Source organism: Empidonax traillii, unplaced genomic scaffold (genome assembly GCF_003031625.1).
Source record: "Empidonax traillii isolate 1590-97213 ecotype Southwest subspecies unplaced genomic scaffold, ASM303162v1 scaffold423:size1405600, whole genome shotgun sequence".
In the NCBI taxonomy this organism is placed as follows: Eukaryota; Metazoa; Chordata; class Aves; order Passeriformes; family Tyrannidae; genus Empidonax; species Empidonax traillii.
In genome coordinates, this window is record NW_020955616.1 from 762,351 (window position 1) to 779,354 (window position 17,004).

A 17,004-nucleotide genomic window follows, 5' to 3' on the forward strand; every position below is an offset into this window, starting at 1 on the left:
ACTGACTATTCACCAGTCCCATGATAAATATCATGTTGTTAATTATTTTCAGGTTCTAGGTGTACAGCTTTCAAAATAAAATATGTAATAATCTTCCTTTACATTTTTTAATGTTTTAAAGCCTAATTTAAATACAGAACATCAAATACTTCAGCAGGAAGAAAATACTGGAGCTGATTTTCGAAGTGCCTGATAACTATAATTTGGATACACTAGATGCCAGAGGGAACTTTTGTCATACACACAGCTTTTAGTCTCCTACATTTGTTACATAAATTGCCAAAGCCCAGAACAACAAAGCATCATCATGCACAAGTTGTTTTCAGCATGAGTTTTCAGCTACTGTGCATGCATAAAGATGTAAAGAGGAAAAAAAAGGCATAATGATCTTTCAAGTTTTCATAAAACTTACCCTTGCTCATCAGAAAGCTTTTGAAACAGTCTGAGAAATCAGAAACCAAAAAAAGAAAAGATTCAGTGACTTGATATTGAAAACATTCACACCATTAGTACACCAGCATTCTTACTAAGTGAAGGGAAAACTGAAAGCTTAGGAACCAGCCAGCATGGAATAGCACACTGGGAATCGGACACTAGTCAAAAAACACACTAGGACCTGCATGATATGCAAGTTGGGCAGAACTGACAGAACAAGGCTGCCTGAAAGTTTCCAACACTTCTGATTTAGCAATGCTGCACAAATAGCACCTGGTATTAATTCTGCACCACTTATTCCAATGCTGCTGAACAGCATGATGCTCAAAAGAGACTAATTTCAAGAAATTAAAATTAATGCCAATTTGAGTCCCAACAAGAAGTGTGGTTTACAGAGGCTGTCTTCTTGTTACTTCAACCATTTCTGATACTAAATGAAAGTAATACTTGGCTTGGACAAGAATAAAAGGCCTTATATAGACATTTAGCAAGTTAAATCATGAATGCAATTAATCAGGGTAACTACAGAAGATTTTTAGTATTCTTAATTATATTTTGTGATTACAAGTATTTTATTCTGTTCAATGAATTCTTAAAACGTGCAATATTTTCAAGCACTTCAAAAATATTCCTCAGTGAAGCTTGCACTTTGTTACAGTATTAAGCTTAAAAATTAAATGCAGCAACATCAAGAGTATCAACTGGAACACAGAAGTGTCTTAGTCACAAAGTAATGATGCATAGCAGGGAGAACTGCAACTTGCAATGCCGTATTTTCAGAGCTAAGGAAACATTTGAAACCCCACTCTCCCCTAGAAACCAAAAAATTCAAAGGAGAGGTAGGAAGTAGTTAAGAAATAATTTTCAGTCAGACAAGAGAAATTTTGATGATATCAGGAAAGACTTAGCGGAAAGTATGAATCAGGATTGTATGAAAGTAGGTGGAAAATACTGGCAGAATAAAATATGTCACAGTGGAATTTAATATTACATAGATGTACAATTTGCATGCACCATGAGTTCAGGCAGACAAAACACTAATTGTTTTCTTCACCTCATCTAATCATCTCAGAACTGTGGCAGAACAGTTTACAAGCATTTTCATACTTAGGTGCAAGCAAGAATATCAGAATGACCATTTCCAGAATTTGTCATTAAAGAATTAATGTGTTTCAGAAATGTTTTCACCTATTACCTTGCAAAATAAAAGAAAATATTTCTAGCCTCCATAGACTTTTGAATAATCACTATTCCTGTCCAACCATAGAAAGAAACTTATGCAGAACTTTAGCCTGATGGAATGATAATATATTTTCTCTATAGTGGTAGTCTAAAATTAGAAAAAATTATATTTTTTGTGATGTTGAAAATATGGTATTGCAGTCATGGGCTTTTATTCAAAGCAAATAAAAAGCTTGTCCAGGACAACACGAACAAACAGCAGATTGGCACTCTATGAATGGTTCAGCACAAGACGAGGCTTTTCTGAATGGAAAGGGTTCAATGGCACTCAAGCGCAATCTGTGCAGGACACAACCTGACCTCTCCACCATCTGCCGTTTCTTGTGTCTAACTTTGCTGGCCTCCCTGATTGCTTCCCACTTCTTCCAGTCTTCTTCACTGCATGGACCTGGGATAAAATTTACTGGCTGTGTGTTGCTTCCAACCTTCCAAGACTCAATCTTGCGGGTCAACATATCATCCCTCTTATGGTGGGAAGATGGTGACAGTACTCTGCCATTGCTCTTCCTTTCCTCCAGCGTCGTGTCTTTTTCAAGTAAACACAGAAATTTGGATCGGATCTCTTCTGGAAGACTCCATGGATCAGGAAACAGTGCTGGGTGATACTTGTCAGGAGCACCCGACAAAGGCACCTCTTTTTTCTGAAAGAGGACTTTACGGAAAATCATGTCATCCTTTTCCAAATCTGGAATCACAGGTTGGCCCTCTCTGGGCTGCAGGATTATCTCACCCTCTAGAGGAGGCTCTTGATCAGAGAATTTTTTTAAAAACCGAGGGTCTTGAAGAACAACTTGATTCACATGGAAAGCCCCGGTTTTTCGAACAAACAAGTCATCGTTTTCCAAATCTGGATATAGACACCCATTTTCCTCATCTCCTTGCTTGCATCCTGGTATAAAGGAAACATTCTTTCTACATTTTATGAGCCTAGGGCCAGAAGTGGGATCAATTTTGGTCTCCGTTTCAGAAGACACGTAGTCAGAGTATTTTTGCAGGGCCTGAAGCAACGAAAACTGACTGAAGCATATAAAACAAAAGGAGGGAAGTAAAAATATCATTAACCAGCAAGAGACAAGCAGATCGCAATGTATTGTGACATACATTTGGTTTAGACTTGCAGTATCCCAAGCAGTACAACTACACCACTTGTCATCCACCACCACGGACTGTAGCACAGCACAGGTCAACCAACACAAAGGTATCACAGCATACTAACCTGCTCGGAAACATCACGTCTACATGCTCACATATACAAAGCCAGTAACCCTATGCAGCACGTTATACTTCCATATTTACGTGTTTCAGAAGACCAGTAACTTACAGCTACACTAAAAGAAAAAAAAAACCAAAACCACAACAGCAAAAGAGTAATAACCAAAAAAGCACAACATCATGGGACATCGTTTAATTTCATTTAGCTGTTGCACACCCAGCCATTTCTTTTTGATGCAGCAAGAGAACAGCTCATGCAGCAATATGAACCTGGGCTGATCAGAAGACTCCATGATTTTTCCTTCTGTAATCTGTGACAACGAGCTTCTCACATATTCAGCAGTTGGCTTATAGCTCTGATCTCTTCTGCAACTATTGTTCCAGTCAAAAATTGGTCTTGGCTGATTAGCAACAAAGGTACAGCTTTGTTTGTAAGCAAATTCCTCATCCTCAGAATCTGATTTCTTTCTACTGTACAGCAGCACAAAGAGTGAACAGAAGGAAAGAAAAAAAACCATAAAGTGTATTTGTTGAATAAAATGCATAGTTGGCAAAAATGCAGCAGTATAACAAAAAGGTTATTTCAATTATTTTCTAAAAAAAAAAAAAAAAAAAGGAAAAAAAGTAATAAAACTATCCTGCTGCTACAGTGGCAGTGAAAATAAAAAATAAAAATGGAGTCATAGAACTACACTTTATTTATAGGCTTTGCACACAGGAGAGAAACAGGCATGCACGAAAACGCACCTGAACCCTTGAATCTCTTTATACCAGGGTTTAAAAGAGGATTTCTTGATTTTTTTCCATAGTAATTCTTCTTCAGGAGTCCAAAACTTAGGGAGAAACTTGTCAAAAGCAACAACTGTATTTGATGCTGAAGAACTTAGTTTGCGAAAATAGAAATCATCTTTTTCAATGTTTGGGATGCCTACTTCTTCCTCGTCCTCATCAAAATACCCAGATAATCCTGAAGGATTGTTAACTCTTGGTTTGTTTTCCTCTTTAGTATCCAACTGCCTCTGCCTCCTGTGGTTACTGTTCAAAATATCCAATCAGTTAAGATATTTTAGGAGCAACTTGACATAAAGAAAGCAAAAAGACATGCTTTTTGGCTCAGGAGTTCAGCCTTGTCAATGAAGCGTATTAGTTCTCAATTCCATCACTGCAGCATCAGAAATAATAAGATATATTAAATAAAAAATAAAATTTAAAAAAAAGTTAAATGGTTATATCAGCATCCTATCTCTTCTGACAAAAATACAAAGTTGGACAGAAAAGGCATATCAAATTATCAGCTGTGTTAAAATGCCGATTAGAAGACTAACTTTACAGAGTTATTTATGGACTGCAATAGTTACTGGATCTTGGATTAGTATCTCTGACCTCAGTGGTTCAAGCATTGCAGCTAGTGGACCAGCTGGATAACTTTCTTGCGAGCAAGATTTAGGAGAGTCATTGCGCAACACGAAACGATGTCCAGGTGCAGCAGAGCTTACAGGGCTCTTTTTGACTAGAAATCTACGTTTTGCTAAGTCATCCAAAACAACGTCAGGCAGCCTTCTTTCATCTTCTGAATCAGACCCACTGTCATGCTCATAGACCATCTGGAGGGAAGCTGGATTTGTAAGCCCACACTCTGCTCTGCTATTTTGGCAGGAAGCTACAGGATTTGTTTCACGTCCACTGAGGTTGACCAAAACAGGAATAGAATGAAAACAGTGAAGACACGAAGGCAAGGATGAAACCCAAGAACCGCCCACTAGTCTCATCTGTATGCATCAAGAAACCGGACAACTGAAATTCATCACCATATTTTGGAAAGGCTTTAGTGGGAAACTAAAACCTTAGGTCTATTTCTCATGAAATTGCATTTAAGATCACTTAAATACCCTCTACCTGGAGTCTGATCAGCTTCAAAGCATTACTCAAACATCAAAAAAAAAAACCAACCAAAAACAAAACACCAACCACACAACCACACCAAAACATCCCCCTGGTTAAAATATGAAAAATCTAACGCTTGACTTTGCATTGCAGCAACGGCAGCTGCAAATAATTTATTTAAAACAATTCTAAATCAAAGCCCACTTTACTAAGACCACACACCAGTACCTTGAAAACGTTCCATCTGACTCGGTGAAGACAGGACTTGCCCAGCTCCTCCTGTTGTCCTCATTCTTCTCTGTCCTCTTCTTCCTTAATGGTGCTGGCACATAAGCCGACTGCTTGTTTTTACTGGGTAAGAAGCGATTGAAGTCAGTGGTAGGTTTTGGTTCAATCACAGAAATCCTGCGGTAAGACCTGTCGTCTTTATGGGAATCATGCATTTTGAAAGGCAGTTCTGAGTCTGTGTCACTGTCACAACCTTAGAAGAAAGGGGAGAAAAGGGAAAGCACAAACATTATTCTCTGGACACAAGCTTCTAGCTAGAGCTTGGATCAAAATCTTCTGAAATCAATTTAACTCCATATTTGTGATGTTTTGGCTGCAAATTTGCTGAGCTACTGACAGGACAGTAGGAGAGGTATTTTTAGAAGTTTGTGGCAAAGCTGCGATAAGATCCATTAAGCTCAATTTGGTTTGCATGACCCTGCTACATTTGTTCCATTCTTTCATTATCACAGGAAACTAAGTGCTAACCTCTAGACTAAAGACATAAAACAGCATATAAATTTTTAATTAAATAATATTTGCAGGGTAAATTTACTAACAAAAACAAGTTAACAGCAAATAGTACAGCAACATATTCATCTCACTAAATTAACACCCAGTAGAAACCCAGGGTACGTCATGTATTGAACATGGCTACATGTTGCTGTGCTCTAACCAGAAGTGCTCCACGTGGCCTCTGCCCAGTGATTTAGTTTTATTCACATGAAACAAAATCCAAAAGCTCAAACTCTTTATAACTTTAGACTATGAGTTTATATTGAACTTTAAAACAGCAGAGAAACACAGGTTAGAATACAGCTGTAGGGATTCAATGTCACAAACTGTCTTCTTGTTACTTTTATTTCCATGATATTTCCTATCAAAAGTAAAAAATATATTCAGTACTGAATATTGAATAATCACAAATGAAGTGAAAACATAGAATTTTGGCATAAGCACCCTAGGAAGAAGGCAAGAGACTTTTGCAACTGGTGAATTTTAGGTGATGACATCAAGATTTTTATCAATCTGATTTCTACTAATTTTCCTTACTGAACCTTGCACACACACACCCCCTAATGCAGCAATGACAGCAAGAGTTCCAGCAACCCTTCCTAGGAAGATTTGTGTGAGCAATGCTTTGTTTATACCAATTGTTAAAGGTCGATATTTGCTTAAGCAAAATGCAACTGCAGTAGTTTCAAAACCAGAGCTGACTTTCAAGCCAATTTAAGTACTGGACATCCAAGTACTAGGTCCACACGTTCTCTTCTCCTACACTCATATGACACACGTCAAAAAAAGATTTTAAAGATACAAACATACCTTCACTGCCACCTTTTAAGGTTATATCTGATGAAAAGCTTGTGGAGGATCTTGAACCAAGAGAGTCCAAGCTATCAAAGGAATCGTCTCTTTTATGGCTAGCTGAAGAGGAAAAGGGCTCTCCCCGGTCAACGTACCAAATATCACCGTATCCACTATCCCTGCCACTTCTATTCAGGTGGCTGGACTCTTCAAGTGCCTATGAGAGTAAGTTTTGAAAGGTCTTTTACAATAATTTAAGGTGCAAATGCCACTCATGAGTTTTAACTCAAAAATTTTTAAAATGTATTTTGAGTTCACAAAAAAACTTCACCAAAGACTACTGCAAACCCCTAGAAACAACACATACAACAGCTTGGACAGGAGATTCATACAAGGTCTTAAATTTCTCTTATCTCAGCCAAAGGGAATCAAAACTGGGCTCTTCACAATCTACCACATTAATCAGAGCAGGTGGATTCTGAAATTCATATGGGTAGCAGAAGAACCAATGTAAGCTAAAAATCATTCCTTACACATGGACCTTGATAGCAAGCAAAACAAATAAAATAATTTTTTATGCTGTCCAAACTAATAATAAAATTAAACTCCCAAGAAACTGTTTAGAATTGATGCTGTAATGTATAACAAACTATAAAAGTCAGGCTGTTTGTTTAGTTTCTTTTTTGGATTCCTTACCTTAGTCAATGCTTGCCCTAATAACTTCTCAAATGCTTTAAGATTGAGGTATGGACCATTATAATGGGGGTTACTTTGAGCTTTTCTCCCAAGCCAGTATAATGTAATCAAAACCTAAAACCAAATAAACAAACAAACAGAAAAAAAACTAAATACAAACTTAATTATTTTCCTCTCTCACCACATACCAATATAAAAGAATCTCAGTATGCTGATAGAGATGTTTCCACAATGAACTGTAACATCTTGTTTACAGTATTAGCTATGATTGCCACCAAAAACAATTAAAGAATGTTATGATGCATCTCATGTGTGTCAAGTAGGCCAATAAAAGTACTGTTTCCAATTATTACATTGATTTGGGCAAGTAAGCTGCATAGAAATCATCGTAACATGGCACTGATTTGCATCAGATAAATGAACAGATGAAGAATAAAGTAAACATGATAGTTCCATAAACAGAAGTGTTTAAAAATAATGAATCAAAATTAGTGTGAACTTGTTTCAGAAAATATTGAAGTAGATGTGTCTTACATTTTTCACTCTTCTGTTGGTTTCCTCCGGCCTGAAGCAGAGCAGGAAGTGAGAAAAAGAAAAGAAAATGTTTTAAAAGAGTTGACTTAAAATGTAATCATTATTCAAGATTTAAAACATGTGTGTGATGATTGTCATGTCACATTCAGACCTAGTCATCAGGTGCAAAAATTCAGGGTTCAACTGCAGACAGTGCCTGAACAACACTCCTGCCCACAGTGCCAGCAGTTATGGAAGGGCAAATGGCCCAAATACACAGAAACAACTTTTCACCTGCCCCAGATATTAGTTTGGAGCTGGTTCAGCTGCAAGATTCACACACAGCATGGTGAAGGGATTCAAACAAAAAAATAAAGACTTCACGTACAGCAGCAGAAAGACTATTCAGAGCCCCATAACATGACAGACCAACAATGTAATAGGGCACCTCTCCTGTTCCTGTTTGTCTAGCAACAAGCCAGTCAAAGGTTACAGGAAAAGGTAGAATAAACCATTAAACCATAGGAGACCATCACATGTTAGTGAAACGATGACAGGGCCTGGCCAGTGTAAGTGGTGCTCTTCAAGGAAATGTAATATTCAATATGACGTGACAATCATCATGGACACAGACCGTCCCTCCTTCTCTTTCTTCCTGGTTTGAGAGCACCCACTCCCACTCTGTGTGGCTGTAATTGCCTTGCCCATCTCCACATCCTAAAGAAATCAGGCTACCAGGCACACGAAGCCCCGAGATGGATTTGACTTGCACAGTCCTTGTCTGCAGCTTCCTTAATATTACATGCCAGAGATAATTCTGGCTTTGTAGTCAGTGACTTCTTCCTCGCAGATAATGAGGAACTCTTCTGCCTAATCTTAAATATTTGCCCTTTTGTTTGGGTTTTTTCAGTTTGTTTTAATACCTTCCAAAACTCATTGCCATTCTTTTTTCAAGGGAGATTACTTTTGAAGAAAAAAAATATTTTCCTCTTCATTTTTTTCAGTAGGTTGACTTCTTTTCCAGTGTCCATGTTGCCAGACACACCATGGCTGTGACCTAGGGTGCTACTAGAGACGGACTGATTTCCCAAGCAGAGGATTGGAAACTATTCTTGTGGTGGCATATATCAACATTCCACTTCTCATACCCAATGGAGAGCATTTTAAAGATTCACATTCTTTACCTTCAAAGTCTTTTGTTAGCAGAATTTCTGCCTTTGTTTGCAATTATAAAAGCAGAGGCCGTGTATGCCCTTGCTAAGGATGCCTTAAAGTTTGCTTCCAAACTTCAGCAGCCCAGGAAAGAGTGAGAAATTCTGCCCTTAGCCAGCTGAAGCCTGTATCAAAAAGGCTGCCAACCTTCACATAGACCAAAGTGAGGTGACTGAATATGATGATGTCCACATCTCCTTTCTTTGAGCTCTCTGGGATAATTTCAGTCAACCATTTTGCAACAGAACAATATTCAGTTGACTTTATATTTCAATATATTTTCTATACTTGAAATAACCATAAATACACTAGACCTGTGTACTTGGGCTATGAAGAACACAAATATTAGGACATTCAGGTAAACCAGTCAGTACAGTTGAGGCCCAAAAGGCAGGCAGGGAGATCTTTCACACACTCAAATGACAGACCATGCTGGGTTCGCATGTTCGTTCTGCAACAATAGAAGTAAACTCACAAGTTGTTTACTCTTCATGTGCAAAGTTTCTTCCCTTGCATTACTACTCTCCTCCTCTGAACTACATCTATTGTTTTCTAAACCTTTCCAGCAACTTGTCAGAATAGACACAGTCTGAGCAGAAGAACAGAAGAGGTAGCCCACTTGCTGAGGTATCTTCATCAACGCAAATAAATGTCAATCCTACATTTGGCTACTGTGAAAGAAGTCTGCTTTTGGATGCTTTCATCCAAAATCATCACAGAGCCCAGTTGGTGCAAACCATCTTTATGAAAATATTCTGTGTAACCCAATTTCTGTCTTGAATAAGCAAATACCACTATGCTGAAAGTTACTAGCAGACTGCTGCTTTGCTGAGAAGGGCACTGCCAAGGCTGCATCTTAAAGCTAATCTGCTCGAAGATGTCAGTTCCTCTCCAAATGATGATGCAACAGTACTTTCTAAATCACTCTGTGTTTTTAAACACAAACTTCTCTATCTTCCCAGAAGTTTTTTATACCTCCTTTTACTAACAACACAACTCCGCTAAAGATGTCTGACCTACGCAAGAAAGCTGCTAAAGAGAGGGGTTAAGATCTTGTTGGAAGAATTTTATTACAAACACTTCATCTCCTCCTGCCACAGCCTCAGCACTTAAGCATTTATTCTGAAGCTTAAAAGAAAACCAACACCAACATTCTGTGTTACCTAACCCCAGTACCAAATTCCAGCTAACAACGAGGTCTCGAAATTGTAAAGGCCACAAGATAACATGTAGGGAATAACCGCACAAATCCAAGTTGATCACTGATGAAAAAAGATGTGAAATAACCACCTGCAGAGAAATAATACCTTCTGTGTAAACCATATCATCTACGTCAATCCTTTAGCAAACAGAAAAGAGACAAATGAGACAGAAATAGCTCTCACTTGTCAGTATGTGATATGCTTAGAGACCAAATACCATTGTTACATTTGAACACAACACATATTGACAAATATCACTTACTCCCAGCCAGCATGGACCGACAGATGTTTCTCTAACGAGGACCACTCTACAAGAATAAAACAAAGTGACACGGCAGATCAGCACACTGAGCCACAGCTCAAGGCATTTATTCTCAGCTCCACTGTTTGCTCAAGGTTAAATAGCAGAATTAGTCACCAAGGCCCTAGCCTGACAATACAAATGCTTTGGCAGCAGCTTGGTTTAAGGATTTCCTGATCTCCCTTTCCCTTCCAGCCGCTCCTATTTGCTGCCTCCGTGGTTATGCCAACACAGCTCTGAATCACACTACCATTCCATGCTGCCCATCAGGACCAGAGGGCTGCACCCACTTCTTTGTTTGGGTTTTTTCTAATACACGCTTTCAAACCCCAAATTAACTTGCTGGTCTGTTTTAGACCATGATCATACAAGCAACTGCGCCAGCACCATGGCAGAGGCAATACGCTGCTGCAGAGGAGCGGGCAGGGGGCTGGTGGAGGAAGACTCTGCTCCACACACCAGAATCGTGAGAGTCCCCTGTGATGACACCCCAGCCAGAGGTGCTCTGTGCTTCTCATTTCTGTGGAGTTAGCAAACCACAGTAATTTAAGAAATCATCCTTACAAAAGAGCAGTGCATTTTAGGAAGCTACATTTATTTCTGACTTATTTCAAAACTTTTACACAGCAAACTCAATAGTCTGGATTTTATTTTTCTAGCACATTGTATGGTTTGGTTCCCCCACATCCTACTGTATTAAATTCCAGCCACTAGAAACTCACAATGTCAAATTTATGTTGACACTTCACTTTATTATTTTCCAGAAAGAAAATGAATATGGAGCTCAAGACCAAATCCAAGATACCCAGAACTTTGAGCAAAATTCTGGAAGATTATTTTACAGCATCCCACTCAGAGAATGTGGCTTTCTAAGTGTCTGTTTCTTATATAGAAACACCTTTTAATATAGTTATTGAACAACAATTTAAAAAAAAAAACAAAACCAACAAACAAGCAAGTTTGAACAGAGTATCCTCCTCCCCTAAATGAAGGATAGCCGCCAAGAATATGTGTGGTCATGTCCAAAGAGATAAGACAAATCTGAAACCATTTACGGGAAGAAAGAAGGGACAGAGACACTCCCACTGACAGAAAGGAATGTGCCAGTGACAAATGCACCCTGCCCCGTGCCAAACCCATCCCTTGGTGACAAATACTTCAGAAACTCCAACAGCTGCCAATCTGCTTTCTGTCCCTTCCTCTCTATGACAGATCTCACAAACACAGAACTTGAACAGGTTTCTGTTTAAAAAGTATTGGTGCTCTCCCTTTGAACTTCCATCCACTAAGGCAGCAGTTATACCTCCAAGATGCCCTTTGAAGGACTTGGAAGAGCCATACCTGGCCTGGGAGTTGGAGCAGATCAGCACACTGAAGAAAAGTCCACTCCTGAGCTCCTTGCCAAGGTCCAGGCTTCTGAGATTCTGAGGAAGACGTACTATGACTTGAAGGATTTCTCCACTCCCACTGAGGTATACTGCACAGGAGGCAGACGCTGCCTGTCCAACCAGCTTGTGCTAAATTTTAGCCTCTTTGGCCACCTACTCAACTGCTATTAATATTGCTGCTATCGGATTTCAATGAATTCCCACGTGCTGCTGAGAATAGAAAGGCTCCAGTGGAAGATGTGGTTGCTGCATGGGTACAGAAACATGAGGACATTCCTCCAGCACTTGGATTCTTAGCAAATTGATATTCAACCCTGACAGCCCCAGTTCACTGCTGAGAACGCTGGAAATAAACCAGTCGAGCTATGGCTGCAGAGCTCGAGAACACATTTGGGAAATTCACCTTTCTATTTGACTATAAAAAGCACATGCATTTTCCATAGCAACACATCCACTGGACCCAATGCCACTTACATCATAACAGCACACAGAGTCAGGTATAAAATCACAGCAGAAAGCATTTCTTCATGCCCACCAAAACCCCCTGTCTGGCAGCAAAGAGGTCCATGGGCCCTGATGACCAAGCAGTCGGTCCCCACCCTGTGCCCTCGCCTACTAATGAAGGGCTGAGGGGTGGAGAACAGATGCCCAAGAAGGGAAAGGCAGAGAGGGAACACAGTCAGCCAACACCCTCTGTGGGAATGCATCACCTCCCATCACTTCAGGGACTGTCCTCTCCCACTGCCCCTTGAGCATGGCACTTCCTTGCTGATCTCACCCATTATGCTTCCACACCATCTTTAAATCCCTTATTAAAACAAAAACAGGCACTTGTAGAAAAGTGCATCAACCCCAGCAAGTCACCAGACGATAACATTATCCACTTCCTCACACTCTTATCTGACCCCTCCCTGGGTGGTCCATCTCTGCCGGCTTCCTCATATCCCAGTCTAATCAAGAGGTTCTCCCAAAGAGAAAATTAGTATTTTGTAGGGAAGAAAGCATGCCTGCCAAATAAAAAGTAAAAATAACCCCCCCAGAAGAATAAGCGTATGCAGAGTAGCCTGAACACTGAACACCCTGAGCACTACTTGGCTCTTGTCTGAGGGGTGGACAAGGGTAGCAGAATGGATCGTTCTCTGCAAATTGTTGCTACAGCAAAGAGGAGACTGTTAGGATCCTCCATCTTTCTGCAGAAATTTTATGCTATTTTAAAGAAAATTAAAGTTGTACTCGATGATCTTGGAGGTCTTTTCCAACATAAATGACTCTAAGCATTAGAAGTTCTCAAAGGAAATCAGTTTCTTCATGTTCAAAAGCGCTTTTTAATTTCAGAGGTGAAATTATTGCTGCTCAAGAAAAAAAGTACTTCAATGCACACTGTAATTTAGATAAATTGATAGACAGCTATCATATCACTACTTACATGTGCTATAGATTTTTAGATGCTCCAAAGTTCTCGTATTTAGAACTTGGAGCACATGGCTTTGCTGAATCTCTCCATTTATCTCACTGATGCTTTTTTTTTTTTTAAACCTGAACATATTTCAGTTGACCTTTGCACAAGGATTATATTAAATGTTACCCCACTTCTACCTTTTTCCTTTCTTGTACTTTATCAAAACGTTGAGATTGTACACTCCCTCTTCCCATGAAGCAACATACTTCAGCTCATCCTGTTGATCTTCAGGGTCATCACCTACTTAACTTTTCTTGCATTTAGTTTTGAATATCCTTTACCTTCATCCCCCCACAAAGATCTAGACCATATTGTAAATTTTGTAGATTGAAGATAAATCAACATGAGGAACACACAGTTGTGCCAGCAATCTTTCCAAAACAAACAGTCAGTATATCTGGGGAGTCACTCTGAAAAAATAAGTATCAAAATAGGCAATTAAGTGCAATTGTGTAAGTTTTTAGAAACATATGCAGAACCACAAAAACCATAGTTCAACAGTATTATAAAAAAATATTTTAAAAATATGTATAAAGCCTATTATTTGTTTCAGCTAAGCTGCAGCAACCATGGCAACTCACAGTTAGCACTGTTTTTCAAGACATTACCAAAATTCACTTTCTCTACTGCCTGATGTTCCTTTGGCACTATTAAATATTTCCAAAACTGGTATCCTTTTTACTCCCCACTCTCACACCTAACTGGAGTATTTCAATATGCCCTCTTCCCACACACAGATGTTAGAGGTAACTTTTTAGAATAGCCCCCAATACTGACCCATTTATTCCCACAAAGACAGCTCAGACACCTCTGCACCAACTCCAGATATGGGTAAACAAGTTATTCCAATGGAAATCAAGGTGAAAAATTTTCCATCTACCAACTACTCCATAGCAACTGCCTATGTGCACTCTCTTACACTCAACCCCCTGGATTAATACAATTCTTCAATTTGGATAAATTCAGAGGTGGTCCCTTGGGAAGCACTATGACTTGGCAGACAAATTTGCTTGCTCAGAGAGACAGATTTTTACAGCCTCTATATACAACACTCCAACCACCTCCTTCATTCAATCTCTTCCCTTGGTCCATGCCCAGGGAAAGATCTAGTAAATGTAATCCTTTGTTATTTTTGTGTCAAGCAAAGAGGTGGTGCCTTGTGAATAAGCAAAACAATTTACCTCAACTTACAACACTCAAAAGCAAGGTTTATTGAATTTCTCAGGGTGAGCAAAATATGAGAAAAAAACAAAACTCAAGTCTATACTGCATAATTTATACCAGATATTTGGCAATGAAAATATCCTCTGATAAAGCAAAAATATGACTGACAGTAACTTACACTGGGTATTGCTGTGTTCACGCCTGTGCTAACATCCAGTTTCACCCGTGGAAATAGGTATCTGCTCAGCTGCTGTTGTTATAACACATACACAGAGACCAAGTCAGCGCAGAGATGACTCAGAGTTAGCAGCAGAAGCTGCAGATGCCTTATTCATGGCCCATGAATGGGAAGTAATCTGGGATTCAGTGCGCTCCAGTCACCATCTCTTCAGGAAAGCCAAGACCCATAAATATTAGGTATATGCATGAGGATAGATATCCTCTGGAAAAGAGGCAGACCACCTGCATTTTAGGGGTACATGGGATTTGAAGCACCTGGGAGACACTTCAGATTTCTGATGGCTCATTTTTTCTTCTAGAGCAACTACAACGCAGAGCAACTTCCAATGCAGAGCAACTACAACGTAGGGCTGGCCAAACTGTTGCACAGGAGGACATAGAATAGGGGCAGCATCTATGCCAGGCCCTCTTTTTATTCTCAGTTTTTGTCATATTATTAGAGAAAAAATGCTTTTTTAGTTCTTGTGCAATTTAATGGGGGATTACTAAAAGCACAGCTGTTGGGAGAGGTAGGACTTTGGAAAAAAATTAGATTTATTGATAGAGATGGACAAAGTAAAGATGAAAACATTGAGGTAACAAGGTAACTGCAGCTTATTCCATGATACAAATTTTGGAAACAAATTAAAGTGATGCTGGAATTTTTCCTTAAGTAAATCACTACTGTATGACTGAATAATCTAGTCTCTACATTTGGAATAAAGCCTTTTAAGAACTGCTGGGTTTTCTCAGCAATATTTTGGCAAAATATTTCATGAGCAAATAAGAAGTTCTGAAAAAAATATAATGCTTCCCTTTTGGAAATTTGCCGTATTTTCCTCTATGTTTCTTAACGTTACCCTAGCAACAAAGAGTACATCATCATCACTCATCACACAGAGAATAACAGTATGAAACACAGACTGAACCTGACTTCTCTCTACTAGTCAGTTCTCCATTAACTTAGGTTGATCAAATACACCCAAAAGAAGTGAGGCCCACAGGTACAACTGGACTTAATTATTTCCTATGCTTTCTTGATCTGCTTGCATTTATAAAACCATATTTAGAGCCAGGAAAGAGCTCTTCATTTAATGAAAAGTCAAATATTATTCTGTGCAAATTTATCAGAAAAGAATAATGAAAGAGGATGTATTCCCTTAAATAGCTCTTCCCTAGGACATGTCATGAAGTAACAATACAATTTAAACCAAAAGATACAAAAATTGAGTAAAAGCATAGTATTCTTGCAAAAATGTGCCCTTTTGCTTAAGGGAATGGACAAATGCAAAACAAATACATATTTTCCATATTGGCTGCAATTCCCACCTCCTGTCCTCAGCTCTCGCAACACCCCCAAGTAAAAGAGCTCCTTAAAGATTCTGATTCAAGTTCCTTATGGCTTCAGAATTATTTCTATAACATTTGAAATTTCTAAATTCAATTTGTTGCCATCAATAATACTGGATAAGTATTAGCTTTTTTAATTAGCTTCTTTGGGGGAAAAAGAATGTGTCCACTGCAATAGAAAACAGTGCTTTTAAAGCTACTTAGAGCAGCCAAGTCAGAGGGTATTTTTTAAACATTTGCTCAAAACATTAAGAGTTTTGGGCCAGGGTTTCTGGCCAAGTTTTTTATGTTGGAAAAATGAATGCTCCTTTACTGTAAAGTGAGAGAATGGGTAAAAGTCCAAATACTTACTTTGCCAGAATGTTAGAAAGCCTGTGTGGGAAGCAAAAAAGGGAGAATGGGGGAGGAGAAAAGTTAAGCTAGTCTGATCATATACCTCTGAAGTTGAAGAATTTATATCCACTCTGAGCGTCCCAACCTACTGAAACCAAATGTGCTATTAGTCATTTAGGAGTTTCTGTTGTAAAGTTAGAGGAGTCTGAGAATAAAAACTTGAACAAAACTAATGATATGGGAAAACAATCCTAGCCAGGGAACTACAGATGATCTCACACCTCTCTTTCACCAGTACTCATGAAGTATATAGCAAAACTGATGACTGAGGGGAAAAAAAAGCTTAATACACCAATTAAGACATCACCAAAATGCTCCAACAAGCCATTACAACTAAGTCTGGTGGTAGGGAGGGAGTGGAACAAAATTATTCAATTCTGCTCCAAGTGAGGCCATGGCAATATTCCCAACATCTTTAACGAGTGCATGAGTAAATGCTAAATTAGGAATCTTCCTTCTCACATGAAAGAAGATACTCTATGCACCTACTCTTGGAAATTACAGTTAGTCATCTGTAGAATTTCACCAACCGTCTAACCAGATGAAACACTGGCGTTTAAAGTAGGCTCCTTAAAACACACGTGGTGGTTGTGAGCTATCCTTCTCAGAAGTCAATCAAAGTTCAGAGCCAAGATAACACAAAAGTACCCTCGGGCTCTTGAAGAGGTAATTCTACAAATTCTTCTTCCAAAAATCCTCGTGATTTCCACACAAAGACCAGGTACTCCTTTTGACCGAGGTAACGCTAAATAAAACCTT

The 17,004-nt window shown here is 39.0% G+C and overlaps 1 protein-coding gene across 12 annotated transcripts in view; it reads right to left on the minus strand.

Annotated features, from left to right (window-relative positions):
* Positions 1–17,004, minus strand: part of LMO7 (LIM domain 7) — a 131,218-nt gene that overhangs the window by 37,660 nt on the left and 76,554 nt on the right. For 7 of the 12 annotated variants that reach the window (XM_027894303.1, XM_027894307.1, XM_027894304.1 and 4 more), the window contains exons 5-12: positions 7,579–7,609; positions 7,045–7,158; positions 6,367–6,565; positions 5,002–5,254; positions 3,637–3,924; positions 3,160–3,360; positions 1,978–2,694; positions 413–442 (exon numbers count right to left, since the gene is read on the minus strand). In XM_027894303.1, coding sequence (XP_027750104.1) covers positions 413–442; positions 1,978–2,694; positions 3,160–3,360; positions 3,637–3,924; positions 5,002–5,254; positions 6,367–6,565; positions 7,045–7,158; positions 7,579–7,609 — 1,833 coding nt within the window. Of the gene's footprint in view, positions 1–412; positions 443–1,977; positions 2,695–3,159; positions 3,361–3,636; positions 3,925–4,272; positions 4,573–5,001; positions 5,255–6,366; positions 6,566–7,044; positions 7,159–7,578; positions 7,610–17,004 lie in introns of all 12 variants that reach the window. The other 5 variants (XM_027894300.1, XM_027894309.1, XM_027894308.1 and 2 more) reach the window with 5 other exon arrangements.